This window comes from Mobula birostris, chromosome 18, assembly GCF_030028105.1.
Source record: "Mobula birostris isolate sMobBir1 chromosome 18, sMobBir1.hap1, whole genome shotgun sequence".
NCBI classification, from domain to species: Eukaryota; Metazoa; Chordata; class Chondrichthyes; order Myliobatiformes; family Myliobatidae; genus Mobula; species Mobula birostris.
The window spans coordinates 15101967-15119242 of NC_092387.1; the positions used below are offsets into that span (position 1 = coordinate 15101967).

Below are 17276 nucleotides of genomic sequence, written 5' to 3' on the forward strand. Positions count from 1 at the left end.
GGTAGACTTTTGCACTGCAGGTAATGTAGAGTTCTAGGATCGTATAAGAAAATAGGGTAGAGGCCAAGGATCAAATACAGCACGGAAACTTGCCTTCGTCCCAACTAATCAACATTTCCATCCAAACTAGTTGCATTTGACTGGAATTGGCCCACATCCCTCCTTTCCAAGGGCTTTTTAAATGCCATTAATGTACCTGCCTCAAACACTTGCTCTAGTAGCCTAATCTGTATACGGACCACCCTGTTGAGTGGAAGAAGTTGCCCCTCAGCTTCTTATTAAATCTCCCCCATTTACCTTGAAACTATGCCTTCTAGTTCTTGATTCCCCAACCCTGGTAAAAGACAGTGTGCAATTACCCTATCATACTGAATGTGGCAGGTTTGAAGAATTTGGTGGCCCACTGTTCCTATTTTTTCTCTCTTTATGGAATGAAATGTTAATTCTATTTCTCTTTTTGATGTTGCCTACTTATCCGCACAGTATCTCCAATAATTGTTAATTGTTCTTTTTGATGGTAGTAAAGGACTGACAGTTCAACATTTATCTTTAGTATAGTCCCAAAGTGGAAAAATAACTCAAATATGACACCACTGTATAAAGTTTGAATTATTTAGAAGCTTTCAATGTGAACTTTGTGATGCAATTTACTTTGTCCTACTTTGCAGAACACAAAAGAAAAATGTACTTTCAGTCACTTTGCAGTATAACCATTGGTATTATAACAAATGTCTCTGCTAGTTTGGACATGGCAAGCTTCCACAAGTGATAATGTAATAATGAATATGTAATTGGGTTTGTTCATTGAGTGGTAAAAGTTGGTTAAGCCACCAGGTGGAATTAGCCAATATATGATGGGTTCCTTGAAAGAACAGTATAGTGACTGTTCTTTCAGCTTGTTGATTTGATTTATTTCAGAGGGATTCCTGCAGTGGTAGATTTTGCTGCTATGAGAGAAGCAGTAAAGAAACTTGGAGGAGACCCTGCCAAGGTTGGCCCAGTCTGTCCCACTGACCTGATTGTGGACCATTCGCTGCAGATTGATTACAGCAAAAGGCAAGCAAACTAAAAATGGGTAATTCTTGTTTGTAACGCCAGGAACTTCACTTGCATAGTAATGTAATTTTACCAATGTATATATTTTGTACAGTGCAAATATAACTAAAATGAAGATGTTTGTCAGGAGTTTATTATTCAAATAGCTACTTTAAAGCAGCATGCACAATTAATTTTGGTTATTAACATAGAGCCAGACATGAGTTGAATATTTTTCTTATGCTGTGAATTATTTGACGTGCCCTGTCTTATAGAGTGGGTGGCAACAATAACTTTTAAAGGAGAATTGATTAGCTACTTAAAAAGAAGCAGTTGTCTGGTAGCGAAGCAGAGAAAAGGCAGCCAATGCAGGCATGATGTCAGTGTGGTCTCTTATGCTGTTTGATTCTGTTCTGATGTGTAAATTTTCATTCTGATGCTGTTGGATGATAAGTTATAAAAGGAATCTTGATTATCTTATCATTGATTTTCATTCACTATGTGATGCTCCTTTTGTTGGTTCACATTAAACGATGCCTCGCGATGATAGTGTTTTTTTTTCAAGAAAATAAAATGCAAAAAGAAAACTTGGAATTATTACCCATCTTGAGTATGATTATAATTGTACTTCTGACTTTTGTTGAACAGTGCCATACAAAATGCCCCAAACCCTGGTGGAGGTGATGGTTCTGCATCAGCAACTAAAACTTACGGTGCCAAGTTGCAGTCGAAGGCATCTCCGTGTCGAAGCTTCCGCGGCTGTTTCAGTTCGTGTCACAGTGGTGCAGGCTCCATATCCTCAGGAACACGCAATGCAGAAATAGAGAGCACCCCCTTGCTCTGTCCTTTCCACCTGCAGCCTGTGGCTGAGTATGATATTTCCTTCTGCTTCACTTCTTTACCTTTTTTTTGGAAGTTAAGACCGGCTTTGAAGTCTACTTTATTGAAATGGTGCCGAACTATAACCTGTTATCTTGGTTAAGATACACTTTAAAAAAAAACACTTATGTGTGACATACCTGAGTTTGTAGAGAACAAGGAGTTAGAAAACATGCTAAGCGCACCAGAAAGTTCCATTTAGGCCTTATTTGGCGTACTTTATTCTCTTATAGATGCTATTTTTGTGAAGAATGTGTTTACCTTGTAGAGGACCAGCAGAGATTTACTAGAATGATATGAATTCAAGATTAAATCATGACAGCCTTTTATTCAGTTTGGATTGTATTCCCTGCAATTTAGAAAATTGAAGGGTGATATGTAGTTTTCAGAATGTACATGGCTTGCTTTAAAAATTAGAGCCAGCTGTTTCAGATGTGGAACTAGACGATGCCTACATGCAGAGAATGGTAAGAGTGCAGAACTCTGTTCCTCATTCAGCTGTTGAAACTGGGTCTGTTAATAATTGGTACATTTCTTTTAATCAGAGGTTTTAAGAAACATGGGCAAAGATGGGTGTATGATACGAGGCTAACATTGAATGTTGCAGCAACCACGATGTGCTAAATACGCCTGTTGTATATTCTAATCTGTAAATACATGTAAATCGGTATATTTAGTTTGTGTCCAATTAATAATATTTGCTCTGCACTATTCTTGAAGATTGGTGTCAAAAGAGTGTGAAAGTTGTGTTTTCATTTATTGTGTTCTTTTTTCTAGACCAGAAACATTATTAAGGGGGCAGGAAATGGAATTCAACAGAAATAAGGAACGGCTACAGTTTCTTAAGGTATACCATTATGATAAACATCTTGAAGTTCCTAAATATCTTTTTTATTGTAAATTCCTTTGTCCTTACATAGTTACTCACCACCCCAGCAGAGTCGGTCAGAGACGTGTAGTGCCCTGTTAAGTAGAGTATTCAGTAGTGTACATTGGTAAACCATTTTTTAAAAATCAGTGTCATGGGACAGACTTGTACACAACATTAGGAACAGCAAGCACTGAGTTGTGCAGAATGGGGTTAGTGACAAAAGATCACAAGCCACAGATAAATCTTTATGGAAACCTTATACAGTTCACGAACCAGGGAATACTGGCTTCACTGTTAGTGACTTGCCTTATTAAAACTGGAACATGTATGCATTGCTGCATTTACACCTGCCCAGCACTAGTTCATAACAGCAAATTGAGAAGTGTTAGAATACACTCAGAATTGAAATATGACTAATGAAAAACCATACTAAAGCACTGAACATTAAAATGAATATTGAAAGTAGGAAAATTACTGTTACCTTAAAAATACAATGTATAGTTGGTTTAATTATTTTAAATGTCTTTTTTTTACTTTTTTCTTACCCATGGTCTACCTTTTTGATTCAGTGGGCTTCCAGAGTCTTTCAGAATGTTACAGTGGTACCGCCAGGGAGTGGAATAGTTCACCAGGTTAACCTGGAATACCTGTCCCGTGTGGTGTTTGACCTAGGAGGGGTTTTCTATCCCGACAGTGTGGTGGGAACGGATTCCCATACGACAATGGCGAATGGTCTTGGCATTCTGGGATGGGGTAAGTAGTTCCTTGTACTTTGATTGTCTTTAATCAATAAGACTATGAAGCTGGAAACTTGTTTACCTGAAGTGGTTATAAGAACAAAATCTCAACAGTTTAGTAATGTAATGTTTTGGGTTCATTTGATTAAATCTTAGTTCAGTATGTGGTCTGTTGTAGTAAAAGATTACTGCAGTTGGTCGTTTTGATTTCGGCTTGTTCTACAGTTTTTTAATTGAACATGGTTTTTGGAATATATTTGTCCTGACACTCAGTCTTGCATGAAGTATGGTTTGGAAACTAATCATGAGGGAACTGAACCAACTCAACAGTAGAATACTGTGCTTGAATGCTAAAATTAATTTACTTCTGTCATGGTCACTAATTTAACGTAAGTCTCCAGGAAAAGTCAGGACAACATAAAAGGCTAAAAAAACTACATCTTCAGTAACTAATTCACATTATTTATATAGATTTGTGTGCATTACCTCCAAATTAAATTTTCAAGTGCTTGTTGCTAAAATGGGAGCAATCAATGATACTGTTCTAAGAGATTTAAAGAAAAATTCTTATGTCTTTGTGCATGTGAGGCAGACAGACAAGGTACTCATTGTCAAATCTTTCTGTTGTCCAACTCAAAAAAGTTACTGCTGGAGGAAGATGGTATTTATGTTGCCGATATAGCACTGGATGGTCATCCATCATTCGATGTTCAGTCTCACATTCCTTTATTTCCTTAGATATAGGTGGGTAAGATTGAATTTATAGTGTAATTATAAAACATATTCTTTGTCTGACCTGCATTCCAACTTCAAAAGTGCTTTGTTAGCTTAAGGCTCATCAGATCATCCTGAGATAATGAAAGATTTTATATAATTTGCAAGCTTTTTATTAAATACCCTGAGGACGTTTGGATATATAATGAAAGCTTTCCAGCAGGTATTATATTTTCATCTATGTCAATAATTGCAATTAGCTCTTCTGGCTTTTTGCAGAAAAGAAATGCAGGATGTTTTGGACTTCTGCCTTATGACCGGAGCATTATTTATAACCGATTTTGTTCATGTTATAATCTGTTCATTTTTACTGTTAGTGGGATAATGAAGTTTCTTTCTGCATTTGCTGCTAATATATTTTGGTTTGTTTTCTAGGGGTTGGTGGGATAGAAAGTGAAGCAGTTATGCTGGGCCAGCCAGTTACCCTGACCTTACCTGAGGTAGTGGGATGTAAGCTAATAGGAACCACAAACCCTTTAGCGACATCCATTGATGTTGTTTTAAGTGTTACCAAGGTAAGGAGAAACTTTGATAAAATTTCTTGAAATACTCTTGATAACGTTCACCGGATTTCAGACAAAGAGAAAAGTATATATTAATTTTCCCCAATTCATTTCTTGCAGCAACTTCGACAAGTTGGAGTTTCTGGAAAGTTTGTAGAGTTTTTTGGTCCAGGAGTGTCCCAGCTGTCTGTGGCAGATAGAACAACAATAGCAAACATGTGTCCTGAATACGGTGCTACTGTGAGCTTTTTCCCAGTTGATGATATTACTTTAAGGCACTTAAAGCAGACGGGTGAGGAAAACTGTAGAATTGTGGAATTAGTCAAGTTGCATGTAATTTATTTCCCTTCAACTTCTTACAACTTTTCTAATTTAATAGGTTATGATGAAAAGAAACTTGAAGCTGTGAAGACTTATTTAAAAGCTGTGAAACTATTTAGAGACTATCAGAATTCCTCAGAAGACCCGGAGTATTCACAGGTAATTAATTTTAATAGGATGAGTGAGATCATGTGGTATAATGCTAATGAGCTAAAGTATAGAAACCGGAGGCAAATTATGTTGATTTCTTTTATACTTGGTTATGTATCTGGCATTAGAGGCCATTCAGTTCGTTGGGATCATACTGGCTTTCAACAGTGTCATTCACCGTTCTATGTCTGTCCTGCATTTTATTCTCTCATTTATGTTCCTTTTTTTTCCTTATTTAACTTCATCAGGGTGTAGTTAATATTTGGCTTCCCACGTCTACCCAACTGTTGTGGAAACAGGATAAGTACAAGGAAATGTGCTGCTCTTTCATTCGCTAAAGTCATGGCTTAATTTCTACAACAATTCTACATCCATGAGCTACCCCATATTTCTTGATTTCTATAATCCAAAACTTTTGTTAGCCTGAAGTTTGCGGCAGCATAATTATCAATAGCAGTAGACACTCCTCCAAACTCCAGAGGGGAAAAAAGTAGGCTTATTCAGTTTCCCATCCCCCTCTTGGCATTCAATCTAGTATCTTTCCTTCGGCAAGGAGACAACCCCAGTGCAATCTCAGTAAACCCCTTTTCAATAAATCTAACGTGTTTTACATACCTAATTGCTTGCTGTTCATGCATGGTAGCTTTCCGTGTTTGTACACTCTGAAATCTACCTGTCTGACCCAGCTTTTGGTTGCATCATAACACTTTCTGTGAAATTTGATAGCATTTCTGTAGCATTCCTTGCAATGTTTTTTCATGTGGAAAAGTCCATATCTATCAATATAACTTATAGTTTTTGAATTCATTATATTGCTGTTTTGTTAGATTGCTCTAATGATACTGATTTGGGCTCATGACTCTAAATATTAGCATGCACTTAATTGACTTCTATGACGTGTCTTTTGTGAAGTTATATGATTCTAAGATGTTTGGTATGTTCCCTCTGAAGATAAAGGAGGTAAGCACCATGTCTTATGCGGGACAAAATATTCTTTTTATGAGTCTACTCCAATCAGCATTCTAAAGTGTGAAACACTAGTAAGTGGCACTTGAGAATTAAGTTATTTGTCTAGAATTGCTGATTTTGGAGCCAAAAAAAACAAAATATGTACAGGTTTGTATTTTATTGTTGATTAGCTCATCTATTGTAAGGCTGCTCAGTATTTGTTGATCATCTCCTGGCTCTGTCCTCAGGTTATAGAATTAAACCTGTCAGCTATTGTCCCGTATGTGAGCGGGCCAAAGCGGCCACAAGACAGAGTAGCAGTCACTGATATGAAGAAAGATTTCCAAAACAGCTTGAATGAAAAGGTACGTCCTGTTGGAATCACTTGAAAATCTACATGTAATTGTAATTTGTCCATTGAGTTTGTTACCATAGAGACCACTTGGGGCCGTGGAGAATGAACGGCCAAAAGGAGTTGAGGCAGTAATAGCCTCCATCACATCTAATGGGAGGCAGAGGGAAAGACCGTAAAATCCAGGTGTTCTATCAGGGTATGGAGCAGTTGGCACTGAACTACATTAACAACCCATACTCGCTGTGCCCACTAGGTTTCCACCTTCAGCCCTCCATCCCAGTGTTGACTGGCTGCCCAGTGCCAGCTCTCACAGCCGCCTCAATGCACTGAGTCATGGCAGTTTCACTGCTGGGTGTGAGCTCAGTTCCTGACACAGATGCGTGTTGCAGTGGATCGACGGACGAGATTTAGGCCTGATCCCTGTCACAGCATCACTCTCCGGAACACGTGCTGTAATCATTCTCAGTGCTTCTTCCATTAGTACTCCCATTCTTGGGAAGGCAGCCAGAATCTAAGCAACGTACCTGAGTAAATAGAAGGAAAACATGATTGAATTTTGGAGACTTTCATGCATGTTATTGCAAAATAATTAAATTTGTAATTCATTATTTTAAGGAACTCATGGGTACAGGTAAACTCTGATAATCCTGCATGATCAGAACATGGGTAGTGCTGGAATGGCAGATTTTCCAGACTGTTGAAGGCTATGTTAATAATATCCCAATATGCTTTCAATTCACTTTTCCCCCCACTGTCATGTAGATTTATAATAAGGTTTCCTGTGAACCCTGTAAGTTTAAAGAAAGTGATGAAATGGAGGTCCTGGTGATTGGAAAGTGAGCACAGGGAACATCATCTTGTGAGCCAGACACCAAACCATCAGGATTTCCAATGGTTAGATGATGGATTAAATGATGCATTAGTTCTGCAAATCATTCAAACTCCCTGTAACTATTTACTAAATGTTTGCTGTTATTGGTGAAGCATTAAGCTATTGTCACTCCTGCTGACCAGGACAGCAGTAACTATTTGGTGGGTGGGTTGTGTCCTCACAGTCTAACAGTCATTTGTATGGATTCTGTTGTGTGATTGACCTCCCATCCCGCATGTCAATCCCAGTGTGGTAGTGCTGGTGTCTAGTTCTATAATATCACCCTTGGTGATTACCATATCTGCAGTCAGAGGAAGTGAAATTCTATTGACGAGGTAAAACTCCAACTCCATCACCAGTCCACACTTGGTCAGCTGTTCTCAGCTCTGCCTTCCCTTGGAGTATCGTCCTGTATCTCAGCACCTTGAGTTAGATGTGGTATCTGATGACAAGATTTTGCTTAGTGACGTGCCATTTCCCTGCTCCATTTATTGTTGAATTATATCAAGGCCTGCACATTGTTAATTTGGCCATTGAGGGATTTCTGGCAGTGAGTTGAGCCCTAAACCTGGTCAAATATCAACAATTTGGGGGGTGGTGGTGGTGGTGGGAGTGATTGAATGAGTGGTGACTAGAACATGCGTATTTTACAGTCATTAAAATTTGATTGGGTACTTTGTACTGGATGTTTCTTTATTCCAACCCATAGCTTCCCAAATTGGGTTTGTAACTGCATTCTAACTTTCATTTTGTGCAGATTGGTTTTAAGGGTTTTCAGATTCTTCCAGAAAAGCAGAAAGAAATTGTTGCCATTGAGTTTGAAGGAAAAGATTATAACCTCGCTCATGGGTCTGTTGTCATCGCTGCTGTAATAAGCTGCACAAATAATTGTAATCCAGCTGTCATGCTTGGGGCAGGTAAAGTATCTCTTTATGATCATTTTATTATAAAGTTACTATTTTGCATTTGAAATTTATTTGTCATAGAAAATTGGTGTAGCCAAAGATGAATACATGTTGCATTTACAGTGAGCTTGGATCTTCTAACTGTAAAATGCCAATAAAATGAGTGTGGCTAATAGATCTTAATTCCCAGAAAAGCAACAGCTTAGAGCTTGCAAACCTCGCAGGGTTGACTTTCCGAGATGGTAGGGGGTTTTGGTGTGGATGGAAAATATATAAATGGGAAATGGGAGCGGTACCTGAGGCAGTGGTGAGATGTTTTTGAGGTGAAGATGAGCTCTGTCATTGAGACCAGTAGTCTGATTGCCTTCTTACCTACTCTTGTCCAAACCCTATGCCCTCACAGATGTCACTAAGGTACGGTTTCAGGGGGATTCTGAGCATTCCAGCTTTCTGCCCAGCCATGACAATTGGAATTAGTGGATTTGCCACCCTGGGGACAGAAATACTATGGAGCTTTTTCCACAGTTTTAATTAATACAAATGGCAGGCACCAAGTTGGTTCCATTCAGATGCTGACCGCTAGTAGCCGAAGTGTTGGGTTCTGAAAGATGACTAATCAAAATGTGAGCTTATTCTGACCAATCTGAAACAATGGTATGTTATGAGGACTGGATATTAATATCCCTTATTTGCACTCCTGAAACATATAGACTAGACTCTGTGGGGTGGCCAAGTGAGTGGTGGCATCGTCTGGGTTATCAAGTGGGCGCCTTCTTTCTTCAGTGTTTCACTGATAGGCCCACGAAATGAAGTAACCTTTACTGTTACTTCATTTTTATACTGAAGGAGTGCTGTGCCATTGAGGTAATGTTTCAAATGAACCACTAAATTGAAACTCCATCCAACCCCTCAGATGGAGTTCAAAGATTTCCTGACCAGTTAAAGAAGGTGGGAACCAATATTCAGCTTTCATCCAACTCTCAGTATCAAGCAGTATATTAATTGGTATTTGTGGGGATTTGCTATGGGCAAAGATTAGATGCTGTTTCTACAGCAGAAAGAGACAAAAGGGAGGGGTAACATACTGTATGCTAAGGGATGACTAAAACAATATAAGCTAAATCTTACAATTTTTTAAATTGTGAAAGAACAGAGACCTGGGAGTATTTGGTAGCAGCACTGGTTGACTGAGTACATGAGATTCTGTGCCTTTATCTAGTACAGCAGTCTGCAAGTAACTGGCTTAAATCACTGGTATCCTATTCCAGTTACTGCACATTGGGAGTGATGTGAAAGATGCAGAAGATGTGAGAAATAGTTTTGTGGATGAAGGATTATGAACTGACCATTGAAGCGGTCGTCTGATCCTTAATGAAGATAAGACAAGGGGTGTAGTGATTGGTGAAAAGATCTGAAGTGATGTGACAGTTTCATTCAAGCAAATAAGTGATTAGTATTTGGAATGTGCCACCAGGTGGCAGAGAGGATATAAATTCTGTAGGAGCCTGTAAAGTATTGCAGATCTCAGTGGCTTGCTCTTCAGAAAAGCAGGTGCAGACTTGGTGGGCTGAAAGACTGGTATTCTATGATTGCAGCTCTTCAGGATGTACTTAATGGGCAGAACACTCAGCTTTTTAAAAGTTATAATCCCCCTTTCACATGGATTTGAGGTTTCCGGTAATTCTTATGTTTTCATAAAAAGTCCTAATGAGTGTTTAAATATTTTCTCCAGGTTTGCTGGCCAAGAAAGCCGTTGAAGTGGGCTTGTCTGTAAAACCTTACATTAAAACCAGCTTGTCTCCTGGAAGTGGGATGGTGACGTATTACTTGAATGCCAGCGGTGTGCTCCCTTATCTGCATACCCTTGGGTAGGTGTTTTCATGTGTGTGGCTCTCCTCACTAATGGGGTTAAGGTAGCTCCAATATAATTTCCATTGAGGATGAGATACCAGGAGAGAGAATTTTCTCTGTGGATTTGGCACTTCTGGTTTAAGATGGTGCTGATGAAACACAGTGACGCCTTACTGGTAGCAAACAAACCTACTGACTACTCTACTAATTACACTTCCTTTTCACAACAATCACTGCAATCCGTAACCTGCAACTTCCCTTTCGGAGCTGAGCTTCTGAACTGCCTGTGCGACTTGTCATTTTTGTTTGTGCACTGAAGTCTTGAAGGTCTAGGAAGGTTGTGATGTGACTTGTATGGGCCAAATCGAGGCTGTGGAGCCCAGGCCGGAGAGCGAGAAGTGAGCTGATATTTGGCCGATCTGAGCGCTGGGCAGATTGAAAAGGTGATGGTATCGGGGCCGGTGTGCTTGGTGAGGTTTACTGGTGTCTATGCTGAAACTAACGGGGCTCCTGGATCAGTTGCAGTGACAACTGGCTTCATAGCTGTGGACTGACTGTCATAAACTTTAGTTCTGAACGCTTTACTTTTGAAAATGCTTACTTTTTACTGTTTGCACGATTTGTTTTTTTGGTTGCACGTAGGGTGTTTTTTGACCGTCTTTTTTAAACAGGTTTCTTTGCTTTGTGGCTGCCTGTAAGGAGACAAGTCACAAGGTTGTATATAGAATACGTGCTTTAAAATGTACTTTGAAATTTTGAAGATTCTGTAACAGATTGTATTTGTTATTCATGGTCAGAAGATTGTCAGGTAGCAAGCACTTCCTCTATCAGTATCCAGCAGGTTACTCAGCACACTTTTCCAATTTAAAACATGCAGTAAATTCCAGTGACTGAGACCTACAGCAGCTTTACCAACCTTGCAAGTAAAAGTTATTACTAGTTTGTGTGTGATTGAGTTCTGTTGGGTGGTTGAGTAGCTGAAAAACAACAGAATTAAGCTGTTACTGAGTTGTGAGTTATTATTTAAGGATGCAAACTTTAAGTAAGGTTGTACCGGTAATCTGCTTGTTACTCTAGGAAATTGTGTTCTCATTTTCAGTACAAATGTTTGGCTTATGCTAATCAAATGAATGTCTGTCATTCATTTCAAGGGGAATAGAATATAAAAACAAGGAGATAATGCTGAGGCTTTATAAGACACTAGTCAGGCCTCAATTGGAGTATTATCAACAGTTTTGGGCCCTTATCTCAGAAGGAATGTGTTGTCATTGGAGAGAGTCCAGACGAGGTTCACAAAGATGATTCCAAGAATGAAAGGGTTAACGTTTGAGGAGCGTTTGGCAGCTTTGAGCCTGTACTCATTGGAACTTAGAAGAATGTAGGGCATCTCATTGAAACCTACCAAATGTTGAAAGGACTAGATAGGCTGGATGTGGATAGGATGTTTCCTATGGTGGGGGTATCCAGAACTAGAGGGCACAGTCTCAAAATTGAGGGGCAACCTTTTAGAACAGAGGTAAGGAGAAATTTTTTAGCCAGAGAGTAGTGAATCTGTGGAATGCTCTGCTACAGATAGCTGTGGAAGCCAAGTCTGTGGGTATATTTAAAGCAAAAATTGATAGTTTCCTGATTGGTCAGGCATCAAATGTTATGAAGGTGGTTGAGTGGGATCCAGGATCAGCCTTGATGGAATGGTGGAGCAGACTCGATGAGCTGAAGGGCCTAATTCTACTCCTATGTCTTATGATCTTATGGTCTAAGTATAAACAAGAAAAAGATCATGTCCTTGTATTAAGAAGTAGTGCTGAAGCCTGCAAGTCTTTTCAACAGGTGTGCGAGCTACCCTCTGACCTGGAAAATGAGTTGTGAATTTAAGAAATAATCACTCATGACTCAACAATAGAAAAGGTAAAATAACAACAAAGTGCAGGAAGTATTCAGTAGGTCAGGCAGCATCTGTAGGAGAGGGTCAGAGTTAATGTTTCCCTTTAGCAGACTCTGCAACTTGAAGTATTAGCTCTGTTTCTCTTTCTTACTTATTGAGCGTTTCTGGCATTTCTTGATTTCATTTTAGATTTCCAGAATGAGTAGTTTTGTATTTTCATTGATAAATGTAGTTAAAGGGAATAACAACACTTGTCTGTCTTTTCGAAACAGGTTTGAAGTAATTGGTTATGGGTGTGCGACCTGTGTTGGGAATACTGCCCCTTTACCGGACTCTGTGATCACTGGGATCAAACAGGTAAAACCAAGTGTTCGTGGTACGTCTCTATGGTGGAGTTTTATTTCCTTAATGACAGCAGATGGACGTGCAATAAGAGCGCTACCAACAGTTTCCTAATGATTTTACCATTTAGATACAGAATAGGCAACATTATTTTGGAACATATTATGAGGCGTATTCTCTGGAGATGGGTGAATATATACCAAGTAAATCTTGGATTTCAGCATTTTGTAATGAAAGTGTACACTATTTGGCCAAAACATTTTGGATCTGAGTATTTCTTATGCATACTCTCTGTCTCTCCCTCCACTCCCACCCCTCTCTGTGCCTGTCTCCCTTTCCCCCTCCTATTTTCTCTTTAAGATGTTCCTAAGTCATTGCTGTATTCCTGGTTTAATTTTATAGTAATCCTCTGCCTTAGATTGTAGATCTGATCAATGCAGACTGATTTGCTCTTTTTCCCGCTTTGGTACAGGGTGACTTAGTTGCATGTGGAATTTTATCAGGAAATAAAAACTTTGAAGGTCGCCTCTGTGACTGTGTTCGTGCCAACTACCTCGCCTCTCCTCCTTTAGTTGTAGCATATGCCATTGCTGGCACAGTTAATATAGACTTTGAAAAGGAGCCTTTAGGTAAGCATTCAGTCTGTCAATAAACATTTACATATTGAAAGCTTCATTTTGATTAATTTGGAAAAAAAAAGTGGAAGTAATATTTTGCCATTGTTTGTAAGGTGTGAATTCTGAAGGGAGAGAGATCTACCTGCGTGATATTTGGCCCAGCAGGGAAGAGATCCAGCGGGTAGAGGAGCAGCAAGTGATCCCGTCCATGTTCAGAGAACTGAGAGACAAATTAGAGGTTGGTAATTGTTTGGTTTAGAAGCAGAAGGGAGTAAGAGGAAGGTGCAGCAGTTACCTTGCTGTCTGTGGTATTTCTACAGTTAGTGTAGGCTAGACTGGATTGGTGTCAATGCATCCTGTAACCTAATTCTATTTCTATTCCTATTCCTACCATACCTGCCCTGGTGTAAATATAATAGGGGTTGAGGGGTCATACAGAGGACCCATGCCAACCAGAACATTTTGCATACTGCCATATTTTTGATGCAGAAGACTACACTTTCCATGACTCCAGCAATGAACTATTCGTTAAATATTAAACAATAGTTTTGAGGGGAAGGGGAAATTTAAAACAGACCTGAGGGCCAACCTCTTCTTGCAGAGGTCGGTGCATAAATGGAATGGGCTGCCAGAGAAAGTACTTGTAGCACATACAATAACAACAGTTAACAGACATATGGATAAGTACATGGATAGAAGGATATGGGCTAAACACAGACAAATGTCACAGACTAGCTGAGGTGGGCACCTTGGTTGGCATGGACGACTGAGGACAAAAGGCCTGCTGTCATGCTGTATGACTGTCATTTACTGATAGCCGGTGCAAGAGATGTGTGGTAAAAGCAAAATTTTGTCAATGTCAAAACAACAAATGTGATTTTCTGTCACAAACTATGATGTAAGAAATGTACCCGGATGAAAGATGAGGTGCTATTATTTGAGCTAATGTTGGACATCATTGGAGCAATGTAGGAAGTCAAAGACAGATCAAAATGGGAGGTGGAGAGAGAAAATTGAAGCACAGGAGCTCAAGGTTGCAGACTGGAAGTGTCCTACAAAAGAGTCACTTCATATCGCATCATTCAACTCCCCTCTAATCAGATAATAAGAAATCACAAGTAACCTTTTTATTGCTTTACACTTAAAGGAATCTGAACATGTCAGTAGTATTCAGCAGTATCTTCTTTTCCTTCCTAGAAAGGAAACAGTCGCTGGAATGCCTTGGAAGCTCCAGAGTCACTTCTCTATCCTTGGGATTCAAAGTCAACTTATATCAGATGTCCTTCATTTTTTGATAAACTTGTAAGTAATATCTTTTTAATAATCAGGAATGCTGTCCCTTTATTTGCCACTCTATCCATCCTCATTCTGATACTCTTGATCTTGAGACTTAGCAGTGGTTGCAGTATTTTATTAAATGAGCAGAGTGCTGCAGAAGTGCAAAATGGTTCAGACCAACAAGTGGTACAAATCTATCCGAATAACCCTTTGGGGAGGGAAAATTATGGAATCACAACCATCGACTTCCTCCCCATTACGGGAAATACTTGAAGAATTAAGTGCACGATGGCCATTTGGGTGGATTTTTAAGATGTATATAGGTGGAGACGGTAAAGGACAGCAATGAGTGGGAAACAGACGCAAGTAATTGCAGATACAGAATCTGCCACAACAGCGGGTCCAGCAGCATCTGTGAGAGGCATGGGTTGTCATCGTTGTGACAAGGTGAGCAGCAAAGACTTAGCAAATCCTGGCTTCATCTGTTTAAGAGTTTCACCATGCTCTCTGCACAAGGAGCTTTATGCCAGCTTCTGTTTCTTTTTCAGAGAAATGTGGCTTGATAATTGAGAGCTTTCACTGTGAACCCAAACAACTTAAAACTTAAGTCTGTGTCAGGCCATAGCTGAAGTAGAATTTCATCACTGACTGGAAAATAGCTGCAGTGTGTTGTGCCCAGCTAATGGAGTTCAGTTCCATTAACTACAGCCGTCACCGTTTTGCTCAAACGATGATTCTCCCATTCTCCTCCTACATGAATTTATGCATTCAGTTTTTGCCCAGTGAATATATAGAAAAGGATAGCTGGAAAATTTACACTCAATATATTCTGTATTTTTTTTACAATTGAACAAATATCTATCCTTCTGTTCCAGAATATTAGATTGTGATTTAGTAGCTAATTTGAAACCATCCTTTAATAGAGTGTAATGAACCAGCTGAATTTTTTTTCATTTAACAATGGTGTTGGTGATTTTAGACTGTAGCATGGTGTAGTTAGATTGCTAGAATCATATTTCAAATGTCACCAGTCAAAATATTTAGATCAACTCACACAAAATGCTGGAGGAATTCAGCTGGTCAGGTAGCATCTATGAAAATGAATAAACATTAACATTTCGGTCCAGGACGCTTTATCAGGACTGGGAAGAAAGGGGGAGAATGCCAGAATAAAAAGGTGGGGGTAAGGGAAGGAGAACAAGTTAGAAGGTTGTAGGGGAAGTCAGGTGGGTGCTAAAGGTGAAGAGTTGGAGAAGAAGGAATCTGAAAGGAGAGGAGAGTGGGTGATGGGAGAAAGGGAAGAAGGAGAGGAACCAACCAAGTGAAGATGATAGGCAGGTGAGGAGAAGAGTAAGAGGCCAAGGTGGGGAACAGAAGAAAAGGGAAGGAGAGGCGAAAAGAAAAAAAAGAGAGAAAAAAATTACCGGAAGGAGAAATTGATGTTCATGTCATCAGATTGGAGGCTACTCAGATGGAATATGAGCTGTTGCTCCTCCAACCTAAGAGTGGCAAAAGAGGAAGTCATGGACTGACTTGCAGAGCTGCTATGGGGATAGGAATAAAAATGGTTGGCCACTGGAAATTACGCTTTTGGCGGATGAAGCATAGTGTTCGACAAAGCAGTTCCCCAATTTGCGTTGGGTCTCCCCAATATAGAGGAGGCCGCACCTGGAGCACCGAATACAATAGACTACCCCAACAGATTCACAGGTGAAGTGTTGCCTCATCTGGAAGGAGTGTTTGGGCTTCTGAATGGAGGTGAGGGAGGAGGTGTGGCATTGCTTGCAGGGAAATGTACCATGAGGGAGGTTAGTAGGGTGGGATGAATGGTCAAGGGAATCATGAAGGGAGCAATCCCTGCGGAAAGCGGAGAGGTGGAGAATGGGCAAGAATAGGGAGTAAAGATAATTTTGGTGGTAGGGTCCCTTTGAAGACGGCGGAACTTGTGAAGAATGATGTGTTGGATGTAGAGGCTCATGGGGTGGTAGGTAAGGAACTCTATCCCTGTTAAGGTGTTCGGAAAATGGGGTCAGTGTGGACGTCTGGGAAATGGAGGCAATGCGGGTGAAGGCAGCTTCAATGGTGGAAAGGAAGGCCCAATCCTGGGAACATATGTGGTAGAGACGAACTGAGAAAGGGGGACACATCATTTTTACAGGTTGTGAGGAAGTATAGCCATGGGAATCGATAGGTTTAGGAAATGTATTGGTAGATAACTTGTCTCCAAAGGTGGAGACTGACAGATTAAAAGAGGGGAGAGAGGTCCATTTCTGAATGAACCAAGTGAGTTTAAGGGCAGGGTGAAAGTTGGAGGCAAAATTAATGAAATTGATCAGTTCAGTGTGTGTCCATGAAGCAGCATCAATATAGCGAAGGTTTGGAACATGGACTGTGTGATATAGCCAATGAAAAGGGAGGAATAGCTGGGGCCCATGCGAGTGCCCATGCCTAGCTCTTGAGTTTGGAGAAAGCGGGAGGAGCCAAAGGAGAAAATGCTGAGAGTGAGGACCAGTTCTGCCTGATGGAGGAGGGGACCTGGCTGGGTCTTTTGTAAAGAAAGAAGTGAAGAGCTTTGAGACCTTCTTGATGGGAGAATAGAAGCGTACAGGGACTGGACAACCATGACGACAATGATTTGGTCAAGGCCAAAGAATTGAAAGTTGTTGAGATTGAGAGCATGTGAAACGTCGGGATGTGGATGGGAAGGGACAGGACCAAGCGGGATAGAATGGAGTTGAGGTATTTAGATCTGTTGGTGGCTGAAATCATTTCCTATTCTGTTTTTGCCCCAGCCTCTCGCTTTTATCCCCTATTTAGAAGATGGTGGACACATACTGGTCTTAGAAATGTTATAGTATAAAAATAAAATGCAATCTTTACTGTAATTGTGAATGTGGTCACAATCATTTATGTGTTGTCTTCATTTCAATTCATCTTTCCTTTTTCTTTCTTTA

General features: G+C 40.0%; 1 protein-coding gene across 2 annotated transcripts in view; it reads left to right on the plus strand.

Moving 5' to 3' along the window:
* Nucleotides 1-17276, plus strand: part of ireb2 (iron-responsive element binding protein 2) — a 68215-nt gene that overhangs the window by 35314 nt on the left and 15625 nt on the right. Inside the window, exons 4-17 of one of the 2 annotated variants that reach the window (XM_072282253.1) lie at nt 919-1056; nt 1684-1905; nt 2692-2761; nt 3355-3538; nt 4672-4811; nt 4920-5091; nt 5179-5279; nt 6467-6583; nt 8202-8361; nt 10082-10217; nt 12358-12442; nt 12900-13056; nt 13158-13282; nt 14242-14346. In XM_072282253.1, coding sequence (XP_072138354.1) covers nt 919-1056; nt 1684-1905; nt 2692-2761; nt 3355-3538; nt 4672-4811; nt 4920-5091; nt 5179-5279; nt 6467-6583; nt 8202-8361; nt 10082-10217; nt 12358-12442; nt 12900-13056; nt 13158-13282; nt 14242-14346 — 1912 coding nt within the window. The remainder of the gene's footprint in view (nt 1-918; nt 1057-1683; nt 1906-2691; nt 2762-3354; nt 3539-4671; nt 4812-4919; nt 5092-5178; nt 5280-6466; nt 6584-8201; nt 8362-10081; nt 10218-12357; nt 12443-12899; nt 13057-13157; nt 13283-14241; nt 14347-17276) is intronic. The other variant, XM_072282254.1, reaches the window with a different exon arrangement.